The sequence below is a fragment of the Gorilla gorilla genome, chromosome 14, assembly GCF_029281585.2.
Source record: "Gorilla gorilla gorilla isolate KB3781 chromosome 14, NHGRI_mGorGor1-v2.1_pri, whole genome shotgun sequence".
In the NCBI taxonomy this organism is placed as follows: Eukaryota; Metazoa; Chordata; class Mammalia; order Primates; family Hominidae; genus Gorilla; species Gorilla gorilla.
The window spans coordinates 92,389,712-92,403,753 of record NC_073238.2 but is presented as its reverse complement, the minus strand read 5'-3'; the positions used below and the strand labels follow the sequence as shown (position 1 = coordinate 92,403,753).

Genomic DNA, 14,042 nt, shown 5'->3' with positions numbered 1-14,042 from the left:
TACCTAGTTTATTGAGAGTTTTTAAGCATGAAAGGGTGATAAATTCTATTGAAGCCTTTTTCTGCATCTATTAATTATGTGGTTTTGTGATTGGTTCTGTTTATGTGATGATTATGTTTATGATTTGCATATGTTGAACCAGCCTTGCATCCCAGGGATGAAGCCGACTTGATCGTGGTGGATAAGCTTTTTGATGTGCTGTTGGATTCGATTTGCCAGTATTTTACTGAGGATTTTCACATCGATGTTCATCAGGGATACTGGGCTGAAATTTTCTTTTTTAGTTGTGTCTCTGCCAGGTTTTGGTATCAGGATGATGCTGGTCTCATAAAATGAGTTAGGGAGGAGCCCCTCTCTTTCTATTGTTTGGAATAGTTTCAGAAGGAATGCTACCAGCTCCTCTTTGTACCTCTGGTAGAATTTGGCTCTGAATCCATCTGATCCTGGGCTTTTTTTGGTTGGTAGGCTATTAATTACTGCCTCAATTCCAGAATTTATTACTGGTCTATTCAGGGATTCGACTTCTTCATGGTTTAGTCTGGGGAGGGTGTTTGTGTCCAGAAATTGATCCATTTCTTCTAGATTTCCTAGTTTATTTTCATAGAGGTATTTATAGTATTCTCAGATGGTAGTTTGTATTTCTGTGGGATCAGTGGTGATATCCCCTTTATCATTTTTTATTGTGTGTATTTGATTCTTCTTTTCTTCTTTAATAGTCTGGCTAGCGGTCTATCTATTTTGTTGGTCTTTTCAAAAAACCAGCTCCTGGATTCATTAATTTTTTAAAAGGGTTTTTCATGTCTCTATCTCCTTCAGTTCTGCTTAGTTATTTCTTGTTGTCTGCTAGCTTTTGAATTTGTTTGCTCTTGCTTCTCTAGTTCTGTTAATTGTGATATTAGGGTGTTGATTTGAGATCTTTCCTGCTTTCTCTGGTGGGCATTTAGTGCTATAAATTTCCCTCTGAACACTGCTTTAGCTGTGTCCCATAGATTCTGGGACATTGTGTCTTTGTTCTCATTGGTTTTAAAGAACTTATTTATTTCTGCCTTAATTTCTTTATTTACCCAGTAGTCATTCAGGAGCAGGTTGCTCAGTTTCCATGTAATTGTGCGGTTTTCAGTCAGTTTCTTAATCCTGCGTTCTAATTTGATTGCACTGTGGTCTGAGAGACTGTTATGATTTCCATTCTTTTGCCTTTGCTGAGGAGTGTTTTACTTCCAATTATGTGGTCAATTTTAGAATAAGTGTGACATGGTGCTGAAAAGAATGTATATTCTGTTGATTTGGGGTGGAGAGTTCTGTAGATGTCTATTAGGCCCACTTGGTCCAGAGCTGAGTTCAAGTCCTGAATATCCTTGCTAATTTTCTGTCTCATTGATCTAATATTGACAGTGGGGTGTTAGAGCCTCCCACTATTATTGTGTGGGAATCTAAGTCTCCTTGTAGGTCTCTACGAACTTGTTTTATGAATCTGGGTCCTCCTGTATTGGGTGGATATATATTTAGGATAGTTAGCTCTTCTTGTTGCACTGATCCCTTTACCATTACGTGATGCCCTTCTTTGTCTCTTTTGATCTTTGTTGGTTTAAAGTCTGTTTTATCAGAGACTAGGATTGCAACCCATGTTTTTTTGTTTTTTTGTTTTTTTTTTTTGCTTTCCATTTGCTTGGTAAATATTCCTCCATCCCTTTATTTTGAGCCTATGTGTGCCTTTGCATGTGAGATGGGTCTCCTGAATACAGCACACCAATGGGTCTTGACTCTTTATACAATTTGCCAGTCTGTGTCTTTTAATTGGGGTATTTATCCCATTTACGTTTAAGGTTAATATTGTTATGTGTGAATTTGATCCTGTCATTATGATGCCAGCTGGTTATTTTGCCCATTAGTTGATGTGGTTTCTTCATAGTATCAATGGTCTTTACAATTTGGTATGTTTTTGCAGTGGCTGGTACTGGTTTTTCCTTTCCATTGTTAGTTCTTCCAAGGCCAGATGCAGTGGCTCACACCTGTAATCCCAGCACTTTGGGAGGCTGAGCCTGGCAGATCATCTGAGGTCAGGAGTTCAAGACCAGCCTGACCAACGTGGCAAAACCCCGCCTCTACTAAAAATACAAAAAATTACCCAGGCCTGGTAGTGGGTGCCTGTAATCCCAACTACTCAGGAGGCAGAGGCAGAGGAATCATTTGAACCTGGGAGGCAGAGGTTGCAGTGAGCCGAGATCGTGCCATTGCACTCCGGCCTGGGTGACAGAGTGAGACTCTGTCTCAAAAACAACAACAACAACAACAATATATTTAGTGCTTCCTTCAGGAGCTCTTGTAAGGCAGGACTGGAGGTGACAAAATCTCTCAGCATTAGCTTGTCTGTAAAGGATTTTATTTCTCCTTCGCTTTTGAAGCTTCGTTTGGCTGGATATGAAATTCTGGGTTGAAAATTCTTTTCTTTAAGAATGTTGAATATTGGCCCCCACTCTCTTCTGGCTTGTAGGGTTTCTGCAGAGAGATCCGCTGTTAGTCTAATGGGCTTCCCTTTGTGGGTAATCCCTCTTTGGCTGCTCTTAACTTTATTCCCTTCATTTCCACCTTGGTGAATCTGACAATTATGTGTCTTGGAGTTGTTCTTCTCGAGGAGTATCTTTGTTGTGTTCTGTGTATTTCCTGCATTTGAATGTTGGCCTGTCTTGCTAGGTTGGGAAAGGTCTCCTGGATAATATCCTGAAGAGTGTTTTCCAACTTGGTTCCATTCTCCCAGTCACTTTCAGGTACACCAAATGCAGGTTTGGTCTTTTCACATAGTCCCATATTTCTTGGAGGCTTTGTTAATTCCTTTTCATTCGTTTTTCTCTAATCTTGTCTTCGTGCTTTATTTCATTAAGGTGATCTTCAATCTCTGATATACCTTCTTCTGCTTGATTGATTTGGCTATTGATACTTGTGTATGCTTCATGAAGTTCTCGTGCTGTGTTTTTCAGCTCCATCAGGTCATTTATGTTCTTCCCTGAACTGGTTGTTCTAGCTAGCAATTCCTCCAACCTTTTTTCAAAGTTCTTAGCTTCCTTGCATTGTATTAGAACATGCTCCTTTAGCTCGGAGGAGTTTGTTATTACCCACCTTCCGAAGTCTATTTCTGTCAATTCATCAAACTCATTCTCCGTCCAGTTTTGCTCCCTTGCTGGCAAGGAGGTGTGATCCTTTGGAGGAGAAGAGGTGTTCTGGTTTTTGGAATTTTCAGCCTTTTTGCACTGTTTTTTCCTCATCTTCGTGGATTTATCTACCTTTGGTCTTTGATGTTGGTGACCTTTGGATGGGGTTTCTGTGTGGACGTCCTTTTTATTGATGCTGATGCTATTCCTTTCTGTTTGTTAGTTTTCCTTCTAACAGTCAGACTCCTCTGCTGCAGGTCTGCTGGGGTTTTCCTGTGGTCCACTCCAGACTCTGTATGTCTGGGTATCTCCAGCAGTAGCTGCAGAACAGCAAAGATTGCTGCCTGTTCCTTCCTCTGGAAGCTTTGTTCCAGAGGGGCACCTGCCAGATGCGAGCCAGAGCTCTCCCGTATGAGGTGTCTGTCAACCCCTGCTGGAGAATTCATGTTTCTGTCTGAGCTTGTGCCTGTTGTTTTCAAATCCCTCTCAGCTATCATCTGAAACTGCTATCCAAAGCACGGCTCTGCCTGTTACCTCCAGTATCCAATGGGAGAATTGCTGATCTCTTCTGCTGCTAGGAAGCTTCCTCCAACCAGCTTGACTCTGGATTCCAGATACTCCCATTCACTTTTTTTGATAGAGTCCTTTTTTTGTTTGTAGGGGAACACCACAGTAAGGTGTCTTCAATTACTTAGGGCCTATGTGATACAAATATTTCATTTGTCCACACTGCCTCACAGCATATTCAAAAGCAGTGCTCATTTCTACAGGCACATTCAGTTTCTAAGTGACCCACTATGCCATGTTCACTTATGGAGATTTCTCTTTCATACTCCATAGTCCAATTCCTATTGTCTGGTACTATATCTCATTCCCACTCCGCATTTCATAGAAGGTAGGGATGATCATGGCACTAAAAGCAGTGAATCCAGTTGAAAGTCTACCTAAGGGACAACTGGAATCCCAAATCCCCTCCAATACAGCCAGTCCTACCACCCCTCTTCATCTCAACCTGAGACCAGAGACTTTGCTATGTGAATAAGCTGATCCAGAGAAGCCCTGACTTCAGGCACACCAAACTTAGCTGAAGGATAAATGAGGTACCTTACTTAACCAAACATTAAATGGAAGTCCACATGCTGACTCGTTAGAATTCTGGTCCCATTTCTCTCTTTATATTCCTAGAAATGACTGCCCTGCTTACGTCTCCTAGGAGTATAGAAGGTTTATGCATAGAGAAAAAGATGAATCCAAGAGAAGACCTAGAGATGCTTGAATGTGGCCTGGCTACCCATCCAATCACTAGTAAACTGCACCAAGGAGCTCCATCCATTAAGAGCTTTAGATCAGCTTCGGCACCTCCTTTGGGTATGAACAGACAACCAGTGACACCAAATATGTGAAATATTCCTTTTACATGAAACACTGAGACTAAAAGTAGAGAGAGTAAAGAGAACCAAAGAGAAAAACAATGCAGGGAACAGATGAAAATGTCAAGATGAACATAATTTATATCATCTAAAAGAAAATGTTACATTCACACACACACACAAGCACACACATACACATGGATATTGAAAAAAACAGTTTATTCGTGCTTGGGAAATGAGACTATCATAGCAAAACAAAAGAGTCAATAAATGAGTTTGGAATATCAAGTTGAAGAAGTCTCCTGAAAACAAAATAAAGACAGATTAGCAATGGGATAAGACATAAGAAAATCAAGTGATTAAGCCAGATGGAATGACCTACATCTGTCTGTTACAAGTTCTTAAAAAAATGAAAGAAAAGAAAGAAACTGGAAAGTTATTTTGAAGAAAAAAAAAAGAGCAAGAAAATTTCCAGAGTGGAAGTCAGGCCATGCAATTCTAGAGTGAAAGTGTGCACGAATGTCCAGTATACCAAATAAAATAACCCATACCAAGGTACAACATGACATTTTAGAATACTAGGAATAAAGGAAGCAAAAGAAAAAGTCAAAAAGGATTAGATATCCAATGCACTCAATGGCTAGAACATAATAGAAGCTAGAACAAAATGGAACAGTGCCTTCAAACATGAGGGAAAGGTTAACTTAGACTTTTATAGCCAGTCCAACTATGAATCTTATGTAAGGGCAGAACAATGACATTTTCAAATATGCAGGATCTCAAAGTGTGCCTCTCCTGCAGGTCTCCTTTCTCAGAAAGCTATTGAAGGCTGTGCCCCACCTAAGAGAATAAAAAAATACAAAGGAAAAGGATTTAAGAAGAAGGGAATCCACATTGCCAAGAAACTGAAAGAGTTCCCATGGCAACAGCAGTATGCATCCAGCTTACAGGGCAAACAGTAAAAACTAGAGTAATGAGATTAAGAGTTTCAGAGGGGATAGCACTACAATATAAATTTTAAAAAAGCAGATTTAACAGATTGCCAAATGTGTATGACCTTAATGAGGGATTTTATGGCTCCTTTAGCGTGTTTGGGGAAATAATTTCTGATAGGTAATTAAAGAAAGTGAAGAGGAGAGAAGAAGCGCCATTACCAACTCTTGGAGGAACAAATGGGTCAGAGAAAATACATGTTTAACATGCAATTAACAGGACTCAGCTAGTAAATTATAATCATAATGCAGACATTAAATATAAAAGAAAAACCATAAAAACCATTATGAGAAGGGAAAAGAGATATGGTAGTCAAGGGTGAGAGGAAGACAGCTAAGTTTCCATCTTTCATAATAAGTCCATAGATGTCTAAGACCACAAAAGTATAAAGACTGTTTAGGAAAAAGAAACAGCTAGTAGAGTATAAAGTGATGCCTATGTGAAGGACTCAGCAGGAGGAGGGAGTAGAGGACTGCTTCCTGTAATAAGCCTAACAAGAGGAGTTTTGAAAACTACTAACATGTTATTATATTATTTTGATAAAACTGTTGAGGTGCTATACAAATGTATGGCATTAAGACAGAAGTGATCATTTTCAGAGTCAGTCTCCTGACAGTGAGCAGGATAGCTTTGAGCCTAGTGTTTCTATGACTTGGCCTAGAGCTGGATTTAAAGAAAGAAAAAGCCCACAATAACCCTGAATGTTTCCAATGAAGTATGACAATTGTCTAGAAAAAAAAAGTCTCAGTTATTCTCAAAATATTTGGTTCTAAAGTCATCTTTTTGCAGATAACACAAAAAACTAGTTATAGAGATCATGTAGCTAAAAACTCCTTGAGTACAACACAGCTCCAAAATTAGATAGGCAAGGTTTAAAAAAAAAAAAAACCTGTATTTCTCCTATATAGTTCTAACCCTCCAAAAAGTCATTTTAAAAATCACTTTATTCATTGTCATTAGAATGCAAGTAACATTTACAATGTCCTATCTGGCCATCATTAGTACATCATACATTCTAGTGACTTATAAACATTTTTTTCAACTTCAGTAGTTTCATTAATGGTATATTGGATTCTGGCAAGAGCATCTGAAAAGTCTTAATCTAAATTTTCAGAATTCTTCAAATTATATTTGAAATATACATTTCAAACTACTATTTGGAATGTCACTCTAATTTTCTTTAACTTTTCTTCAATTGCTTCCAAACCACACACACCAGAAACTACTATCCTTCTCATAGAACCCCTTCTTTTCCATACACATCACATTCTATGCTGGGAGACCAAAAATAATACAAAGCCGATGATAACCCTGAATGTTTCCAATGAAGTATGACAACTGTCTGGAAAACAAAGTATCAGTTATTCTCAAAATATTTGGTTCTAAAAATCTAAATATTTTTGCAGATAATACAAAAAACAAATGGTACAGTCACATATATATACACACAAGTATATATTTTATGTGTGTGTATATATACATATAAAATATATATACATATATGTATATATATTTTATATGTATATATATACATATAAAAATATATGTGTGTGTGTGTGTATATATATATATATATATATATATATTTTTTAGACCTGCCACTGAAAAGTAATATGTGGTAATTTTCAGACAAATAATTTTAAGAGCCTTCAATCACTGCAAGTTTTATTTTAAGGAAAGCTGAAACATCAACACTAATAAGCAGGATCAACGAATCTTTAGTTCTCTGTTAACAGTGTTTGAGTCACTGGCACCTGCTAGGATCAAACTAGATAGCCACTACAATATTTAGTTCCAACAGGCTCTTAAAAGGATACATGAAGTTCAAGCTTTACTTACTAAGCTGTCCTATAACAAACTTTCCCTCCACCCCCAACCCTACCTCACCCAGTTACAGCTAAACTACTTCAGCACCTCACTTCAACATTTAAAAGTTACTTATTTCAAACACACGTCATACACTTCAGTCAACTCCATTTGCTCCTAGAAAACATTGTACATTTTCAATTAGCACTGTCAAAAAGGGAAGCACCCTCTGGTCTTTTCACTGAAAATCAATTATGCAAAAAGCAGTTTAGGTGGTCTAATTTAGCTGTGCCATATGTATAGCACAAGGTGTTCAACAGCTTTGATGAAAAATTGGCAATGATGTTAGCCAGCTGTCTGGGGTCTTGGTATTATATCTGGAAGATGAATATCTCATTCATTAAATTTTTCTTAATTTGTACAAGTCACCATTTTTCCTTGTATAATTAACAACTTTTCCATTGTCTTTCCCAGTTGGGAAAGTTAAAAATCCTTGCCACATCCTGTTTATATAGTCTCAATGTTCTGTTAATTGTCATTCTACTAAAATAAAGCCTCCTTATATGGCTGCATTTTATATTGGCTGACTTATTTTTATCGTGGCATTTTCTCATATAGAACCATCTTCCTGGTTGAGGTGTGCAAGACCTAACTTCCCTTCAGAGTACTATACCATCTTCAGTGCTTTTCCACCTGCTTTCTCCGTTTTGCTTTCAAACAGTATAGAGTTTTGCTAACTTTGATCATAATGCAAAAATACGTTTAATATTTCCACATCTACAAAACTGAAACATATTTAATCAAAGCAAGCATTGTATTATAAGATGTGATAAACTCTGATTTTCTATTCTACTGCACTTCACTTTTTTAAAATGCTGGTCAATCCACTAAATTGACTTTATAAACTTACTAATGAGTTACACAGCTAGCTCTGGGGAAAAAAAATATCAGTGATGTAAACACTTCTGAATCTGGACAAATAATCTGATTTTTAGTCTGAACTCTATCAGTAAATAGAAGAGCTTACATAAGCCATTTTGCCTCAGAGCTCCCGTCCCTCAACACTGAAATAAGAGGGCTGAAACAGGTCATAGGAAGGTCTAGTATGCAGTTAGCTAATGGCTCCCATTGCCACTTCAGACCAATCTGACTTACTCTGTTTGTACTCTGGTGCTGCACAGCCTGGTGACATTAGGACAAATATAAATCTTAAAAACATTTCTTCCATAAAGATAGAAAAAGCATCCAATCACACTGTGTCCCATGTATGCATGGATATTTTAGTCCCTTTGAGCTTCTTATTTGCTCCTGATACTCAGATTTTTCCCTTTTCCTTTCTAGCCAATAGCCTTCCGGAGAGCTAAGCCTATCAAATTAGTAAGGTAGCTGAGGAATCAGTATAGCAGGATGAGTTTTACTATAGGGCTATAAGATGACTTAAGAATTCAGGTTCACGATAGCAAAGACTTGGAACCAACCCAAATGTCCAACAATAATAGACTGGATTAAGAAAATGTGGCACATATACACCATGGAATACTATGCAGCCATAAAAAATGATGAGTTCATGTCCTTTGTAGGGACATGGATGAAATTGGAAATCATCATTCTCAGTAAACTATCGCAAGAACAAAAAACCAAACACCGCATATTCTCACTCATAGGTGGGAATTGAACAATGAGATCACATGGACACAGGAAGGGGAATATCACACTCTGGGGACTGTTGTGGGGTGGGGGGAGGGGGGAGGGATAGCATTGGGAGATATACCTAATACTAGATGACGAGTTAGTGGGTGCAGTGCACCAGCATGACACATGTATACATATGTAACTAACCTGCACAATGTGTACATGTACCCTAAAACTTAAAGTATAACAATAAAAAATAAATAAATAAGTAAATAAATAAAGAATTCAGGTTCTGGAATTGCCATCAACTTTAACTTTCCGAGACACTTAATTCCAGCAATACTGTGCTAAGATAATCAGGTAGTATTAAGGCAACATTCAAGACTTAAAATTCAATTAAGATAAATATTCAAAGAAATAAGAAAATGGTTTCATCAAAGCTTTTTTGTCAAAAGGGAGAGCATAACACTCCATTCTCTTTAAAGCTGTTTTTTTTTAAGATACTACTTATAGGTTAAATAATTATTCAGAAAAAAAGATCTCAAAGACCTGGTTAATCATTAACTAATGAACTATCATAAAGAAAATATTGGTTCTGTTAGTCATGATTTTCCTTATACACATAACTCTTAACCCAAATTTTGTCCAGGTTGTTAATAAAAGGAAAATAATGTATTCTAAGGTTTTATTAGAAAAGATATACTTACATAAAAGAATAGCTAAAATATCCAGTGATTAATCTACATTTGTAAACTTTCCTGAACTTATGACATTTTAGCAGGAAGTGCTATTCTAAATAAACAAGCAAACACATTTTGTTCAACCCATTAGGATGAAATCACAATAAAAAAATGCATGAAAAACTGTAGGTGATACAGTTAACAGTAACTTGTTCCTTAATATTGTTACTCTAATAATGATGCCTTTGTTACTGGGAGATGTGATGTCACATGAATACACAAATGTCCAATGTATGTTCAATGAAAGGCAAGTGTTAAAAAAAAACTGATGTGTATATGTTTGTATATTGATTGTTGTAATTATATTTTTTTATCTTGAAGGAGCTACAGAGTATTAACAGGGTGAATTCTGAGTCACGGTAATAAATTGGGGACAAGGAAGATAATTTTTGTGACTTTATACCTGCATCTATGTTTTAGTTTTTTTACAATGAGCATGTAAAACTTGTAGTTTTAAATATTTTTAAAATAAGGTACTATATACCCACTCCAGTTGTTTCTTAATAAACACAGGAAATAAAAATAAGTTGCCATCCTGCAAACATATCAGGGAATCCAAATGAACAGCACTCTTATTTCTGAGACCACACGACAGGGACACTATAGTCTGCAGTGATAAAGGAACAGAGTGCTTTGCAAGCATTAACAAGTGGGTTAAACTTTAAAAATTAAACCCTGTTGATATTTTCTTCATCAAAAAGATTTGCAATGCAAACAAAATCTTGATGCATAAAATGAAATAATAATAAAATTATGTAAATCAGGTAACTTTAAAATGTTTAAGACCATCCCACTAAGATTAATGGACCCTCCTTGTTTTTCCACCTGGAATTCTAATCCCAGGCTTGTTTTCAGGAAGATTCTCTGCCATTTGTCTCTAGAAACATTTGTAAAGCATCAAGGCTTTGATTTATTCACCTGTATACTTGTTGAATGAAATAGAACCTGCTTCAACTTTGATTTGCTTCAAACCATCTGAAGAGCTAATATACTAATACCACTAAGTGGCTGATTTCTGTTAAAGTTGGTTATTTCAATGCTATTTGGACAAAATTAAACTATAAAAAGAAAACCTAGGTACCAAAATACTAGTAATAGGATGCTAACTAAATATGACAGAAATCCATTCAAAAGAAGGAAAGTTATTAATAGATTACTAATCTCATATTTACAAACAATATCAATAAATTTTAAAATGCAAATATTTTAAGCATAAAACTGATCCCATATATCTCCCCATCAAAAATGTAAACAAGTTTCCTTCCACTGTTTACATACATACCATCAGAAAAGGCTAAGTAGGGACTAAATCAACCTAAAATAATTTGAAAGTGGCATAAGGGCTGAGAGTTATTAGTGAAATCTAAGGACCATCATGAGAGCATTTTCTAGTACCACATTCAGGCTGAAACTGAGATTACAATACACCCTGGGCTTTATAGAAATAAGGGTGCAGCTTTGAAAAAATGGCTTAAAGTTCCCGAAAGTGATGAGTTGTTTGATTTTTTTTACAACTTGAGCTACCTGCACAGCTGCCAAAAAGTATTAAGGTGGATGATGAATACACCTCTGAAAGGCTTACTGTAACTCCATATATTTTGATTCTTGAATCAAACCAATTAACTAATGTACTTTACAGTTAGAGCTCTCACATGATAGAGTGTAAGGGAAAAGGAACACTGCAGTTCCCAATAGGAAACCAGTAAGGATCTCCATTTCCCAGTCCCTTCCATGCAATCATGCAACAGAGACACAAAGAAAGTAACGAAAACACAGCTTGGAAAAACAGAAAGGGTCCTACATAAAAAGGACCTAAAGTAAAGAAGGACTACAGCAAGCCTCCCCCTAAAGTTACTCGTTCATGGAAAGTAGACAGTGCTAACCAGATGTCAACTGAATAAATGCTGCCAAGCCTCAAGTTTTCTGATAACCAAGCTAAAAAGTTTCCAAGAAATAAGAAAATAAGGCTTCTCTAATCTCACTTTTCTTCTACAGTTTAATTTAAAAAATTAAAGACAGTTCGTTGGTTCCTAGGTAAAAAATAAATAAATAAATAAAAAAGTCCCTCCCACCTGTTCATTCCACTCCAAGAAAAGTCCTCTTTATTGGCACTATTTATGGGAAAGCCAGTGAGGTCACCCCATTTTAAAAAGCAAGTCAGTCTCTGAAAATAAGATTTCAATGAAAATGCAACGCAAAAGGGCACACGACTGCAAAATTCAAACAGCAAGAACGAACCTCTCTATAAAGAGAGATCCATCACTGCGCGGCTTCCGATGCCACCCGAGGAGGAAGAGCACGCAAATCCTGTCCAGCGTTCGTTTAAAACGAAAGAACAGTAACAGTCGCAGACAGAGGCCAACCCCTACCATCCCCCGTCATCCCTCCGAAAACACTGGGGAAAAGAGCAGCACTGAGCAAAAAGACAAGATGACATGGATTTTGCACTTAATGCTAACGAGGAGCTTGGGACCCAACAATCAGCAAATAGCAGAACCCATGGCAGATGGGGGGAAGGGGGGCCGGTTCATCCGCAGTCGGAGCGATTAGAAAACAGGTTTCTGCCTTCGTGAGAAGCCTCATCGTGGGAAGTGTCACTGCCTGGGTCAACACCTGCTGGGTCGGCCCCTCCGGGAGCCGCGGGGAGTCACCGCGGCTGCCGCGAGGGGACCCCCGTCCGCCCCCCGCCCCCGCTCCCCGGTGCCCGCAGCCCCCGAGGCCAGGGTCTCGGGGAAGGAGCGGAGCCAGGCAGTACCAGGTGTAGTCGTCCTCGTCCCGCCAGGCGGCTACGCTCTCCAGATCCAGCAATTCCACCTCGTCCAGCAGCGTGGGGGGCGGCGAGGGCGGCGCTGCAGCTGCCCCTGGCGGCGTCCCCGCGCCCCCCGGCTCCGGCCCGCCACCGCCCGCGCCGAAGAAGCCTGCTGCCGGCTTGAAGTAGACGAAGGGCGCCTCGGGTGGCTGCGCCAGGCTGCAAAGCAGGGAGGGCGCGGGGCTAGGCAGGCAGAAGGTGCCCGGGAACGCGGGGCTGGAGCCACCGCCGCTGCCACTACCGCTGCCGCCACCTCCCCCCGCGCCCAGCGCCAGCCCGAGCCCCAGGCCCCCTGAGGCCGCGGCGGTGGCCGTGGCGGCCGGAGGGCTCCGAGGACCCAAAGGGCTGCAGGCCCCAGCGGGGGGCGGCGCGGCGGGCGGCGGCGGCGGCAGCAGCAGCAGGTGCGGGGCGGCGGCCGCGCTGGCCGCTCGACTCCGCAGCTGCTCGTTCTGCTTCTCCAGCTTGCGCACCAGCTCCTGCAGCTTCTTCACCTCCAGCTCCGCGTTCACCACCGGACCGGAGCCCGCTCCAGAGCTGACCCCTGCCGAGGCGCATTTCACCTGCTCCGCCATCATCGTGGGCCCCGAGGGCGCCGCGGCCGCCGGGGAGTGCGCGCCGCCGCGCCGGCTCCTCGGGCCACGGGGAGGCTACGGCTCCTTCCCTGTCGCCCCGGCCTGGGGGGCCGACCACGCGCGGGCTGAGGCCGAGCCGGCGGTTCGCATCAGCACCGGGCCCTCGCCTCCGGCCGCGGCAGCCACCACCGAGCTGATCTGCACATGCTCAGTGCGTCCCTCCAGTCCCCTGGGCGTCGCGGCGGCTCCGGGTTTTAGCCGCGACCCCGGAGCGGGGCGGGGCAAGAGCGCCGAGGGGGCGGGTCGGGGGGGGGCGGAGAACCGTGGGGAAGCCCACCCAGGGGGCGGGGCCGGCAGCCCGGGTTGGGGCCGGGGAGCCGCACCCACCCTCGCTACCTAATCCCAGGTGCCTGATTGGACCTGGCCTGAACTTTCCCGCCACAAGCACCTCCTCCTGCCGCTTGCTGGGACAGCGAACTGCGCGGGTCTCTGAGGCAGTTGCGGGGACCAGGGGGTTCCCAAAGAAGCAGCTGCAGGTGCTGGCCCTCGAGTAGTGCACCACCGGCCCGCTGGTTTGCTCCCTTCCCAGCTCTCTGTTAGGCTCCGTGACAGCACTTAATAGCCACTGGCTAACGAATCCTATAGAAAACTTAAAGGCTGGGGATCGTTATTCTAAAAACCGAAGAGTGGAGATAGGGGGAACAGAAAGGCTTTGGGACGATGCCACTCATGTTCTCATTGGTAATAGAGAAACAGAATGGTGGGAGACAGGAGACCGAGAAGAAAGAGAAGAAAGCCCTCTCTCTAAGAGGTAGAGTGGCCAGCTGCTAAGGAGACAAGTGTTTACTTATTTATTCTAAAATAGTCAAATTTGAACTGTTACCATCATTGTTTGTCACAATAAAAGAAGAACTGCTTTTTTTTTTCATACTATGTATATTCATGCATTCCCCAAACAAAAGATCTTTGAGCAC

The 14,042-nt window shown here is 40.9% G+C and overlaps 1 protein-coding gene across 4 annotated transcripts in view; it reads right to left on the bottom strand.

The window, feature by feature from the left end:
- SLAIN1 (SLAIN motif family member 1) overlaps positions 1-13,311 on the bottom strand; it is a 65,885-nt gene extending 52,574 nt beyond the window's left edge. For 2 of the 4 annotated variants that reach the window (XM_031001387.3, XM_031001388.3), the window contains exon 1: positions 12,443-13,311. In XM_031001387.3, coding sequence (XP_030857247.1) covers positions 12,443-13,071 — 629 coding nt within the window. In that variant the 5' untranslated portion in view covers positions 13,072-13,311. Of the gene's footprint in view, positions 1-11,925; positions 12,349-12,442 lie in introns of those variants that run through there. The other 2 variants (XM_031001389.3, XM_031001390.3) reach the window with 2 other exon arrangements.
- Positions 13,312-14,042: the final 731 nt, after the last annotated feature.